Source organism: Entelurus aequoreus, linkage group LG18, assembly GCF_033978785.1.
Source record: "Entelurus aequoreus isolate RoL-2023_Sb linkage group LG18, RoL_Eaeq_v1.1, whole genome shotgun sequence".
Taxonomy (NCBI): Eukaryota; Metazoa; Chordata; class Actinopteri; order Syngnathiformes; family Syngnathidae; genus Entelurus; species Entelurus aequoreus.
In genome coordinates, this window is record NC_084748.1 from 18,734,223 (window position 1) to 18,748,394 (window position 14,172).

Below are 14,172 nucleotides of genomic sequence, written 5' to 3' on the forward strand. Positions count from 1 at the left end.
TATTTAACGCTTACAGTAAATCTCTATATCAACTTCAAGTTGATATAAAGTAATACAAATTAAAAAAAATGTTTTATGGCTTTTCTGTCAAAAACAACTTCGTTTTTTTTTTTATAGTCAATCAATCAATCAATCAATGTTTATTTATATAGCCCTAAATCACAAGTGTCTCAAAGGGCTGTACAAGCCACAACGACATCCTCGGTACAGAGCCCACATACGGGCAAGGAAAAACTCACCCCAGTGGGACGTCGGTGAATGACTATGAGAAACCTTGGAGAGGACCGCATATGTGGGTAACCCCCCCCCCCCCCCTCTAGGGGAGACCGAAAGCAATGGATGTCGAGTGGGTCTGACATAACATTGTGAAAGTCCAGTCCACAGTGGATCCAACACATCAGCGGGAGTCCAGTCCACAGCGGGGCCAAAAGGAAACCATCCCAAGCGGAGACGGGTCAGCAGCGCAGAGATATCCCCAACCGATGCACAGGCTAGTGGTCCACCCGGGGTCCCGACTCTGGACAGCCAGTACTTCATCCATGGCCACCGGACCTATGCAACTCCCCCTCGCAAGGGACAGGGGAGAAGAGGAGAGAAGAAAAGAAACGGCAGATCAACTGGTCTAAAAAAGGGGGGTCTATTTAAAAGCTAGATTATACAAATGAGTTTTAAGATGGGACTTAAATGCTTCTACTGAGGTAGCATCTCTAACTGTTACCGGGAGGGCATTCCAGAGTACTGGAGCCCGAATAGAAAACGCTCTATAGCCCGCAGACTTTTTTTTGGCTCTGGGAATCACTAATAAGCCGGAGTTCTTTGAACGCAGATTTCTTGTCGGGACATATGGTACAATACAATCGGCGAGATAGGCTGGAGCTAAACCGTGTAGTATTTTATACGTAAGTAGTAAAACCTTAAAGTCGCATCTTAAGTGCACAGGAAGCCAGTGCAAGTGAGCCAGTATAGGCGCAATATGATCAAACTTTCTTGTTTTTGTCAAAAGCCTTGCAGCCGCATTTTGTACCAACTGTAATCTTTTAATGCTAGACATAGGGAGACCCGAAAATAATACGTTACAGTAATCGAGACGAGACGTAACGAACGCATGAATAATGATCTCAGCATCGCTAGTGGACAAGATGGAACGAATTTTAGCGATATTACGGAGATGAAAGAAGGCCGTTTTAGTAACACTCTTAATGTGTGACTCAAACGAGAGAGTTGGGTCGAAGATAATACCCAGATTCTTTACCGAGTCGCCTTGTTTAATTGTTTGGTTGTCAAATGTTAAGGTGGTATTATTAAATAGATGTTGGTGTCTAGCAGGACCGATAATCAGCATTTCCGTTTTCTTAGCGTTGAGTTGCAAAAAGTTAGCGGACATCCATTGTTTAATTTCATTAAGACACGCCTCCAGCTGACTACAGTCCGGCGTGTTGGTCAGCTTTAGGGGCATGTAGAGTTGAGTGTCATCAGCATAACAGTGAAAGCTAACACCGTACTTGCGTATGATGTCACCCAGCGGCAGCATGTAAATACTAAAGAGTGCAGGGCCAAGAACCGAACCCTGGGGAACTCCGCACGTTACCTTGACATAGTCCGAGGTCACATTGTTATGGGAGACGCACTGCATCCTGTCAGTAAGATAAGAGTTAAACCAAGACAAGGCTAAGTCTGACATACCAATACGTGTTTTGATACGCTCTAATAAAATATTATGATCGACGGTATCGAAAGCGGCGCTAAGATCAAGAAGCAGCAACATAGATGACGCATCAGAATCCATCGTTAGCAATAGATCATTAGTCATTTTTGCGAGGGCTGTCTCCGTAGAGTGATTTGCCCTGAAACCGGATTGAAAAGGTTCACAGAGATTGTTAGTCACTAAGTGTTCATTTAGCTGCTGTGCAACAATTTTTTCGAGAATTTTGGAAATAAACGGAAGGTGGGAGACCGGTCGGTAGTTTACCATGAGGTCAGGATCGAGGTTAGGTCTTTTGAGCAGAGGATGAATAACCGCTTTTTTGAATGCTAGGGGAACAGTGCCGGAGGAAAGTGATAAGTTTATAATATTTAACACTGATGGACCTAATAATACAAACAGTTCCTTGATAAGTTTCCCAGGAAGTGGGTCAAGTAAACATGTTGTTTGTTTTATCCCACTTACACGCTGTAATAATTCCTCTAATGTTATTTCATCAAAAATAGAGAGACTATTTTGGAGGGCAGTGTCCGTCGTATATACAGTCGTATTTGTGTTAATAGAACCCAGTTGTAGCTGGGATGCGTTGTCTTTAATCTCCTTTCTAATGAGTTCAATTTTCTTATTAAATAAATTCATAAAATCATCTGCCGAGTGGGTGGAGCTACTGGGAGGAGTCCCTTGTTGGGTTAGCGATGCTACTGTACTAAACAGAAATTTAGGATCGTTTTTGTTGAGGCGGATGAGATTTGAGTAGTATTTAGCTTTAGCTAAGGTAAGCATGCGTTTATAAGTTATTAAACTATCACTCCATGCTTGATGGAAAACCTCAAGTTTAGTCGCGCGCCATTTGCGTTCCAGTTTTCTACATGATAATTTATGAGCTCTAATTTCTTCTGTAAACCATGGGGTGCGCCTTTTAGGGGCCCTTTTTTGCTTTAGCGGTGCTATACTATCAATAATTTCGCGCAAGGCATCGTCAAAGTTGTTAGTGAGGTTATCAATAGAGCCGACATAATTTGGAAATGGTGCCATTACCGAAGGCAGTAGGTCAGCAAGAGTCATCGTTGTGGCAGCATTAATGTTGCGGCCGCTATAGCAGTTATTATTATTATTAGCTTGTTGACAATGAGTCAAAACTTCAAATTTTATAAGGTAATGATCGGACATTACTTTAGTATATGGAAGTATCATAACTTTGGAGGTGGTGACACCCCTGACAAGCACTAGATCTATTGTATTACCGTTGCGATGCGTGGGTTCATGTATTATTTGTGTAAGACCACAGCTATCAATTATGGTTTGGAGCGCCACGCACTGAGGGTCCGATGGGGTATTCATATGGATATTAAAGTCCCCCATTATGATTATATTGTCGGCGTGCGTCACTAGATCAGCAACGAACTCTGAGAATTCACTGATAAAGTCTGAATAGGGCCCATGGGGGCGGTAGATAACAGCCAGGTCGAGAGGTAGCGGTGTGACAGACCTCATAGTAAGCACCTCAAACGATTTATATTTATTATTTAGGTTAGGGGTAAGGTTGAAATTTTCATTGTATATTAGTGCGACACCCCTTCCCCTTTTAAGAGGATGGGCAACATGCGCATTCGTATAGTTAGGAGGAGATGCCTCATTGAGCGCAAAAAATTCGTCTGGTTTGAGCCAGGTTTCGCTAAGACCAATGACGTTAAGATTGTTGTCTCTAATGACCTCATTAACCAATAACGCCTTGGGAGACAATGATCTTATGTTTAAAAAGCCCATATTATAGGTATTGGGCTGTTTTGACGAGTTTTTGTTAAGATTATCCGTAGTGGCAATATTAACAATGTTGCGTTTATTATGCGTAGTGCACTTTAAATAGTTTCGACCATATCTAGGAATTGATATGACGGGAATTTTCCGATTGTTTGCTTGGTGCTGCAATAGACTGGACATATCATAATTTGCCACCTCAGTAGAATGCATGTCCACCTCTGACACAGACACAACAGAAAAAACATTATGTGAATTGTGTATTATTCTAAGAGAATTGCTATGCGTACATGGATTATCCAGCCTGGCGCTGGCTAGTTCTAGCTTAACTGACTCCTCACCCGGACTAACAGACATTGTAATTGCCTGTGACCGGGCTTGCTCTAGTGTAGTCAGTCAAGTGAGACTTAAATAGTAGTCTATGTTTCTAGACAGGATGATGGCGCCTTCCTGGTTAGGGTGAAGGCCGTCTCTCATCAGCAAGCCTGGTTTGCCCCAGAAAGAGGGCCAGTTATCAATAAACGTTAGTCCCTGTTGCCTACAGTAGCTAGCCAACCACTTGTTAAGCGAGACTAATCTGCTATATCTCTCATCATTGCCTCTCGCAGGCAGGGGGCCAGAGACAATTACTCGATGCCTGGACATCTTTCTGGCGAGATCACAAGTCCTGGCTATGTTTCTCTTTGTAATCTCTGACTGTCTCATTCTAGTGTCATTGGAGCCAACGTGTACAACTATATTAGCATAATTAGTGGTGCGATTAGCCTGTCGTACGGGTTTACTAGGCCTGTTGCGAGTTAGCTCCCTAAGATTAGCTTCAATGTCAGGTGCTCTGGCCCCGGGGATACACTTTACTGTGGCTGGTTTGCTAAGCTTTATGTTTCGGGTGATGGAGTCCCCTATGACTAAGGTGTGGTGCCCGGTAGACTGGGGTGTAGGACTAGCTAAAGAGCTAAATCTATTATGCGTCTCAACCGGTACACCGTAGCTTGTAGGCCGCTTAGGACTGCTACAAGCTGGGCTAGTTAGCTCGCTACAGCTAACGCTAGCAGATGTGTCCGCAACATCTAAAGTTACGACATTACTCTGCTCTAACTGGCGGACACGGCCCTCTAGCAGAGCCAACCTCTCCGTGAGTATGGTGCAAGACGCGCAGGAAGCCATTACTCACAGTGTTTTCTGTCACCGAGTGAAGTTCCTGCTGTCCTCAGGGAAGTGGTCGCGGTCTGCGGGAGTAGCTTCCTACTTACCTTCTGACCGGCGCTGCCTTTCTCCGCGCTAGCTTAGCAGCTAGCTAGCTGAGGAAAGGGTGGTGGGACAGAGATCGGGTGATTTGCAAGTTAAATAGTACCACTAAATATGTTTGAGAAGTGATAAAGAAAGCTGTAGAACAATTAAAAGCACACAGATAGAGCGATACTTAGCCTTTTTCGCAACAGCGAACAGACGGCGAGCAGTCACGCACGGTGAACCGGAACCGGAAGCAGTTCAACAATAGTAAAACTGAAATATGCAGTATTTAGTAATTAGAGCCCTAAAAGATCAATAATGCAGGACACCATTGATTTTAATTATTTCATATCTTTGAGTAATCGCAGTGAAAAGATAAATAAAAAATCACTAAATATATTTGGGATCCAAAAGGTGCCCCACTCATAAAGTGATACATTTTTATTAGTTTTTTCTTTTACTTTCAACACTTAAGTTACGAGATCAACTTCAGATATATCTGTTGATTTTATGGTGGAACTATTATTTTGTTTGTTTTATGCACTTTTGTCAAAGAAAACTTTGATGTTTTTATATGGCTACTACACAATATATGCAATATTTACCACATAAAACATTTTAAAGGCCTACTGAAACCCACTACTACCGACCACACAGTCTGATAGTTTATATATCAATGATGAAATCTTAACATTGCAACACATGCCAATACGGCCGGGTTAACTTATAAAGTGCAATTTTAAAATTCCCGCCCCACTTCCGGTTGAAAAACTCCTTTGGATATGATTTATGCGCGTGACGTCACAAAATCCACGGAAGTGGTTGTACCCCATCGACCCGATACAAAAACCTCTGGTTTTCTTCGACAAAATTTCACAGTATTCTGGACATCTGTGTTGGTGAATCTTTTGCAATTTGTTTAATGAACAATGGAGGCTGCAAAGAAGAACGTTGTAGGTGGGATCGATCGGTGTATTAGCGGCTAAGTACAATACTTACAGCAACACAACAAGGACTACTTACTACGCCTAGCCGATGCTTGCCGCCAAACCCACGGAGAAGTCCTTCGTCGCGGAGATAAAAGTCACTTTAAATGTCCATTTCGCGTGCTCGACTCTCATTTTCAAGAGGATATAGTATCCGAGGGGGTTTAAAATACAAATCCGTGATCCACAATAGAAAAAGGAGAGAGTGTGGAATCCAATGAGCCAGCTTGTACCTAAGTTACGGTCAGAGCGAAAAAAGATACGTCCATCACTGCCTCTCGAGTCCTTCACTGTAACGTTCCTCATCTACGAATCTTTCATCCTCGCTCAAATTAATGGGGGTAATCGTCGCCTTGTCGCTCCGAATCTCTCGCTCCATTGTAAACAACGGGGAATTGTGAGGAATACTAGCTCCTGTGACGTCACGCTACTTCCGGTACAGGCAAGGCTTTTTTTATCAGCGAGCAAAAGTTGCGAACTTTATCGTCAATTTTCTCTACTAAATCCTTTCAGCAAAAATATGGCAATATCGCGAAATGATCAAGTATGACACATAGAATGGATCTGCTATTCCCGTTTAAATAAAAAAAAATCATTTCAGTAGGCTTTTAAAGTGAAATATTTGAAGTAATTGGAGCCCTGAAATTAATTAATTATAACATGGATATTTTGTCTTTTTTTTTTTTTTTGGAGCAATGGCAAAAAAAGAAAAATGAAGAAAGACAAAAGAAAAAAAAACAGCCTGCATGGGAGCTTTTGTGTCAACATTGCAACTTTTTCTCGTTAGATTTCACCTCATTCCACTTTTTTTAATGTTCTTTTTTATTTTTACAATAGTATTTCCAGAATGTGTGGCGGGCCGGTAAACAATTAGCTGCGGGCCGCAAATGGCCACCGGGCCGCACTTTGGACACACAGTGTCAGGATTTCGAGGTCACGTGACTCACGTGTTTCCAACCTGCCCTCTCCCAGCTGGCTGTCAGCGCTCGCTCACAATAACGTAAAGGTAACTGTTTTATGTAATAATGTTCATTTGCTGTAGCCAGTCGCGATAGTTTACACACTCGTTGGCGATGTATCACTCGGACAAAAAAAAATGGCGAAATGACATGAGGGTATAGGCTACAGAGTTACAGCTCCATAAATACGAGGAAACGGAGAGTGTTTGTCTTCAACATTAATCGGTAATATTTCGGACATAAACTCTTATTTTGGTCGTTTATTGACGACTTTAAAAGCGTCTCGTTGACGCAAATGCGACAAGACGTCGGATTTGTGCAGATTACCTCCAATAAAGTCAACGAGGCTGGCCCCTAATCCCGATTCGTTCCGTGTGCGAAAGACAATGTCTGCGTTCTTCTAGAGTCTTCTACTATACACTTAATGTGGAAAACACATTCGAATTAGCAAGGCTAGCAGGATTCACTAGCAGGTGTTGCCAGATGAAAAAAGACACGTTATCGTACCAGAAGCTTACATATGATGTATTCTAATAAAACTCATTGAACACATCAAAGTTGACGTTTGTCAGGACCATCTGCCGCAGTAAAACATGACGAATGCAGCGCAGACCGTGTATAGTGTAGATTATAATGCAGTTTCCCCATGAAATAAACTCATCAGGGTTTAGAGAAGATGACACCGGCAGTATGGCACCCCCACTTGGCTGTAAAAAGGCAATGCACAGTGCAGGTTTGCTGACAGACATGTATTAAAGCTCAAATTAAGGGATTTAAAAAATATATATCGCTTCTACCGGTGTTTTTCAACCTTTTTTTGAGCCAAGGCATATTTTTTTCATTGAAAAAATCCCGAGGCACACCACTTGCAGAAAACATAAAAAATGAAACTCCGCAGCCGATATTGGGCCGCATTCAGCCACCGTTCTTAAGAACAAATTTTGTTCTTAGGCCCACTTATGAAGTTTTTAAGGAGATTTTTGTATTCACCAATGTTTTCTTAGCTGGGATTTGTTCGTAGGTAAGAACAAAATCTACGAGTGTTCTAGAGCAGTGGTTCTCAACCTTTTTTCAGTGATGTACCCCCCTGTGAACATAAAATACAGCACTATGTCATCAGTTTCTGATTTATTAAATTGTATAATAGTGCAAAATATTGCTCATTTGTTGTGGTCTTTCTTGAACTATTTGGAAAAAAAGATATACAAATAACTAAAAACTTGTTGAAAAATAAACAAGTGATTCAATTATGAATAAAGATTTCTACACATAGAAGTAATCATCAACTTAAAGTGCCCTCTTTGGGGATTGTAATAGAGATCCATCTGGATTCATGAACTTAATTCTAAACATTTTTTCACAAAAAAATAAATCTTTAACATCAATATTTATGGAACATGTCCACAAAAAATCTAGCTGTCAACACTGAATATTGCATTGTTGCATTTCTTTTCACAGTTCTTTTTGACAGACATTTTAAAAAAATCTCACGTACCCCTTGGCATACCTTCAAGTACCCCCAGGGGTACGCGTACCCCCATTTGAGAACCACTGTTCTAGAGCACTCTTAGGGTGGCCTATTTGTTCTTAAGTGTGACAAGTTCCCTTACTTCTATTGTTTAATGTTAAATTAATATCTTAGATAGATTAATATATATATATATATATATATATATATATATATATATATATATATATATATATATATATATAGAAAAAGATATATATATATATGTATATATATATATATATATATATATATATATATATATATATATATGTATATATAATATATATATATATATATATATATATATATATATATATATGTATATATATAGATAAGACAGACAGACATATAGCAAAATTAGCAATATATAGACATTTCAAAATACTGTGTGCACACGCGCACGCACGCACGCACACACACACGCACACACACACACGCACACAACTCTGCGGACCTCGCCGTTTGACACCATGTTTACTGCATCGGTTATAGTGCCCAAGATCTTAGCTTTATATGTGTCCTTAAACCCCTAGTTTGCACTGCTGAGGATCACTACATTGTTTTTCTCCACTTCCTGCAGTAGAACGTCCATTTCTGAACTCGACCAGTTTTTCTTCCGCTTCGGGGCTACCTTAACAGTCCCCCCTTTCTTAAACGTACATTTTGACATTATGTATTTCCCCCGCGGGATAATACGAATTACATTTCTGTAATCTGTTTGTGTTTTCTCCGTGTGTTTGATGTTCGGCTTTTCCGCCGGAATTGTGCCCTTTTATGGGGAATTAAGGGCGTTTACCTAATTACGGAATTAAGGGTGTTTACATATGCATATTGGGTAAATAAGGGCGTGTTTGTATGCAAATTATGATAGACACACACGCGCTAACCATTTGGCATTCAGCAACTTAAGAACAGCAGGTGGGAACAATTTGGCCGTTTAAGAACACGTCATGAATTTGAATGGACTCCTCTTAGGAAATCACTAAGGAAGAAAAATAAGAGGAAAAGTTAGGAACTTATTGCTGAATAGGGCCCAATGACAGTAAAAAGTTGTTCTCGCAATTGTTGGATATAAATTCAAACCATAACCAATCATGCATCACTATAGCCCGTCTCAAAGTAGGTGTACTGTCACGACCTGTCACATTACGCCATGACTTATTTTGATTTTTTTTGGTGTTTTCCTATGTGTAGTGTTTTAGTTATTGTCTTGCGCTCCTATTTTGTTGTTGATTGTCATGTCATGTACGGATGTACTTTGTGGACGCCGTCTGCTGTTCCACACGCTGTAAGTCTTTGCTGTCGTCCAGCATTCTGTTTTTGTTTACTTTGTAGCCAGTTCAGTTTTAGTTTCGTTTTGCATAGCCATCCCTAAGCTTCAAAGCCTTTTCTTAGCGGCACTCGCCTTTTGTTTATTTTTGGTTTAAGCATTCAATACCTTTTTACCTGCACGCTGCCTCCCACTGTCGTCTGCATATTGTGATCACGACAAACCATGTTCCCAACATCTACAAAGCAATTAGCTACCTGCTGCCACCTACTGATATGGAAGGGTATTACACGGTTACTAGACAGCACAGACACTCAACAACGGCACATTATTTGCGGATTATAATTACTGGATTGCAAAAAATATTTTTAGCCCAATTCAGTGAAATGACATAATCTCCCACGTACACCAGACAATATCTCACGGTACACTAGTGGGCCGCGGCACAGTGGTTGAAAAACACTGCTTCTACATCATGCAAAGCGTGAAATACCTTACATCTGGCAACGCCGGTAGTCAATTCCTCACTAAGGACAGTAGCTAATGAAACATATACAAAACCAGTGAAGTTGGCCTGTTGTGTAATTCGTAAATAAAAACGGAATACAATGATTTGCAAATTCTTTTCAACTTATATTCAATTGAATAGACTGCAAAGACAAGATATGTAATGTTCGAACTGAGAAACTTTTTGTTTTTTTTGCAAATAATCAATAAACTTAGAATTTAATGGCAGCAACACATTGCAGAAAAGTTGGCACAGGGGCATTTTTACCACTGTGTTGCATGGCCTTTCCTTTTAACAACACTCAGTAAAAGTTTGGGAACCGAGGAGACCAATTTTTGAAGCTTTTCAGTTGGAATTCTTTCCCATTCTTGCTTGATGTACAGCTTAAGATGTTCAACAGTCCGGGGTCTCCGTTGTCGTATTTTGTGCTTCATAATGCGCCACACATTTTCAATGAGAGACAGGTCTGGACTACAGGCAGGCCAGTCTAGTACCCGCACTCTTTTACTACAAAGCCACGCGTGGCTTGGCATTGTCTTGCAAAAATAAGCAGGGGCGCCCATGAAAAAGACGTTGCTTGGATGCCAACATATGTTGCTCCAAAACCTGTATGTACCTTTCGACATTAATGGTGCCTTCAAAAATGTGTAAGTTACCTTTGTCTTGCGCACAAATACACCTCCGTACCATCACAGATACCGGCTTTTGAACTTTGCGCCTATAACAGTCCGGATGGTTCTTTTCCTCTTTGGTCCGAAGGACACGACGTCCACAGTTTCCAAAAACAATTTGAAATGTGGACTCGTCAGACCACAGAACACTTTTCCACTTTGCATCAGTCCAATTTAGATGAGCTCGGGCCTGGCGAAGGCGGCAGCGTTTCTGGGTGTTGTTGAGAAATGGCTTTCACTTTGCATAGTACAGTTTTAACTTGCACTTAAAGATGTAGCGACGGACTGTAGTTACTGACAGTGGTTTTCTGAAGTGTTCCTGAGCCCATGTGGTGATATCCTTTACACACTGATGTCGGTTTTTGATGCAGTACCGCCTGAGGGATCGAAGGTCACAGCCATTGCTGGTTACGTGCAGTGATTTCTCCAGATTCTCTGAACCTTTTTATGATATTACGGACCGTAGATGGTGAAATCTCAAAATTCTTTGCAGTTGAGAAATGTTGTTCTTAAACTGTTCGACAATTTGCTCCCACATTTGTTCACAAAGTGGTGAACAAATATTAAATATAAGCCTGGTTGTGTTGTGGCTAATAGAGTATATATATGTCTTGTGTTTATTTACTGTTGTAGTCATTCCCAGCTGGATATCAGGTCCCACCCGCGCGCTTCCAAACATTTGATTGCTTACCCGTACGTGCGTGTCATGTACGTAACTTTGATTAAATATATAAGCTTTATGAACCTTGGGTTAGGTGAACGGTTGTTTGGGCTGAGTGAGTGTGTGTGTTGTGCAGGTGTTTGAATTGTATTGGCGGGTTATATATACGGGATCCCGTCCATATTACCCGCTCGAGCTATAACTAGCTCGAGCTAGTAGCTAGTAGCTCGGAGCTAGGAGCTAGCATAACAAACACCTAGGTGTTTTTATGCGGGATTAATTTGTGGCATATTAAATATAAGCCTGGTTGTGTTGTGGCTAATAGAGTATATATATGTCTTTTGTTTATTTACTGTTGTAGTCATTTCCAGCTGAATATCAGGTCACCCCCGGCTCTCACAGCATCTTCCACTCCCCACTTGTCCTTCACTTGCACTTTCCTCATTTACAAATCTTTCATCCTCGCTGAAATTAATGGGGAAATCGTCGCTTTCTCGGTCCGAATCTCTCTCACTTCTGGCGGCCATCATTGTAAACAATAGGGAACTTTGCGTATATGTTCAATTGACTACGTCACGCTACTTCCGGTAGGAGCAAGCCTTTTTTTATCAGATACCAAAAGTTGCGATCTTTATCGTCGTTGTTCTATACTAAATCCTTTCAGCAAAAATATGGCAATATCGCGAAATGATCAAGTATGACACATAGAATAGATCTGCTATCCCCGTTTAAATAAAAAAAAATCATTTCAGTAGGCCTTTAATTTGGCATCATATTACACGCATTATATATAATTTTGAGGTCTTTTCTATTTTTTTATTTTTAGGATGGCGGGGGATCCTATGTCATGTGACTGCTTTGTTTCCTTGCCACCTGGCTCCCGTGACGACCAAGTCATTTTTGGCAAGAACTCTGACCGTCCTCGGGATGAGGTGCAGGAGGTTGTCCACTATCCTGCAGCGTCCCACACGCCAGGCACCTTGCTAGAGGTAAAAACTGGTTCACGTAAAAATAAACAGTACCTTATTTCAATACCTTTGTTACAATAACTAATAATTGAAAATGTTTGCTCTTTTATTATTAATAAACATTTTAATAATAATAAATATTTGGGGGTTGCAGCACTTAGAAGCCCAGTTCTAACTTAAAGGAATTACCTAGGATGTGAAAAAGTATTTTAATGAAGTGGTTGAATTATGCTATACTTTTTTATTTACCTTAATAATAATATTGTATAGTAGTCATTTTTTAACACAATATTTTCCAAATATTCTTTTCAAACTCTTAAAGGGGCCTTATCATGCAAAACCAAGCTTTCTTACCTCTTGGTACCTGCTGTCGTACATTTGGATCTGCATAATTTGAAATCAAAGCATGAAGGCATTGAGGAGATATTTATAAAACAATATTGCGTTCCTTTATACTTCCTCCAAACAGTTTGTTTGCAATGTGCACAATTGGTGACATCACCATTGGGAACATTATCAGGGGATTATCCATATATGGGAAAAACTACCCAAACTGCCTTGCGCTAGTCCGCCATTTTTAGTCAATTACGACAAAATGCCTAAGATAAGACTCAAAGAACGAAGATGCTGTTCTTGGTTGTATTACCCAACTCGGTGTCAGAGTGTGTAGGTGACAAACCCCAAGATGCAGAAACGGCAGGCTTGGTGCAGGAAAACATGATTTAAATTAACACTAAAACAAGAACAAACAAAAGGGTACAAACAAAAGGCGCGCACAAGGCGGAGAACAAACTTGGCTATGAACAAAAACTAGCACAAAGGCTAACTGTGGACAAGAAACAAAAACACTTACTGTGACACGAAGGAACTATGACATGAGCAGAGTGAACAGAAGTAGACACAGCTACAACGACAAGTATTAATGACATTGACAATCATAATGACAATACTCCAGCCCTGACTGGAGGGCAAAGCAGGACTAAATAGTAGCTGGCTGATTGACACCAGGTGTGGCCAGGTGCCAATCAGCCACAGCTGAGGGTAAAAAGCACTCAGGGATACAAGCAGGAAATAAAGACAAAATAAGAGCGCTGACAGGAAATAAAGACAGACACAGAGGAAAAACTAAAACATGACCAAACTGTCAGGGACAAGCCTGACACTCGGGACACTATTCTAAACTCTAGTCTCATCTGATGAACTAAGAAGTGGTTGGCAAAATGTTTTGATTTTGCGGCAATGTGCCTTTAACTGTGAAGAAGTAACTCCGAGTGTGTGCAAGGAAGAGTCCTGCTGCACCTACAAACCTTCACAAAAAGATGTTTTTTCTGAAAAAATAATTTTAATGGCCGGCTCGTTGCCAGCTATTTATGGCATTGGAAGAGACGATGATGTGCTGTGGGGTCCTATTGCAGTGAATCACACCTGAGCCATCATAAATTAATCAAATCTTTATTGGACATGTGAAAGTAAACACTGTGACAAAGAACATTTTACAACAATCAGTCTCGGGATCTAGATATCTGGTCAGGACACTCCTCACTCTTTTGCCTTCACCTTCATTGTTCATTTGTTTTTGGTGACATTATATACTTTCGGACCTAGACGTTGAGTCCGCGACATACATGGCGGACAATAACTGATACAGTCTGCTTTGCCAGTCTAAAAGCATTCGCCGTTTTCCGTAGTCTTCCCTCGACGGCCAGGTAATACAAGGCACACGCTACCTTTTTTATCACATCCACGGGTGCCCGCATTCTTGTTGACTCTCCTTCGACAAATGGACAAAGTTTTACGGTAAGTAGAATCACAGCTGACCTCGAAATTCGAAAGTTCTCTTGCCGTCTGAGAAGTGTTGTATCCGAAATAGCTGCAATCGCTTTCTCTTAAGGTATTCATGTGTGATTTCCACAAGCGTCTGCACAACAGACGGGAGGAGGAACACGTGC

The 14,172-nt window shown here is 40.9% G+C and overlaps 1 protein-coding gene across 1 annotated transcript in view; it reads left to right on the top strand.

The window, feature by feature from the left end:
• The first annotated feature begins 6,580 nt into the window (after window positions 1–6,580).
• Window positions 6,581–14,172, top strand: part of scrn2 (secernin 2) — a 40,990-nt gene continuing 33,398 nt past the window's right edge. Inside the window, exons 1-2 of the mRNA XM_062026700.1 lie at window positions 6,581–6,682; window positions 12,082–12,244. Of these exons, the coding sequence (XP_061882684.1) occupies window positions 12,083–12,244 (162 nt within the window). The 5' untranslated portion in view covers window positions 6,581–6,682; window position 12,082. The remainder of the gene's footprint in view (window positions 6,683–12,081; window positions 12,245–14,172) is intronic.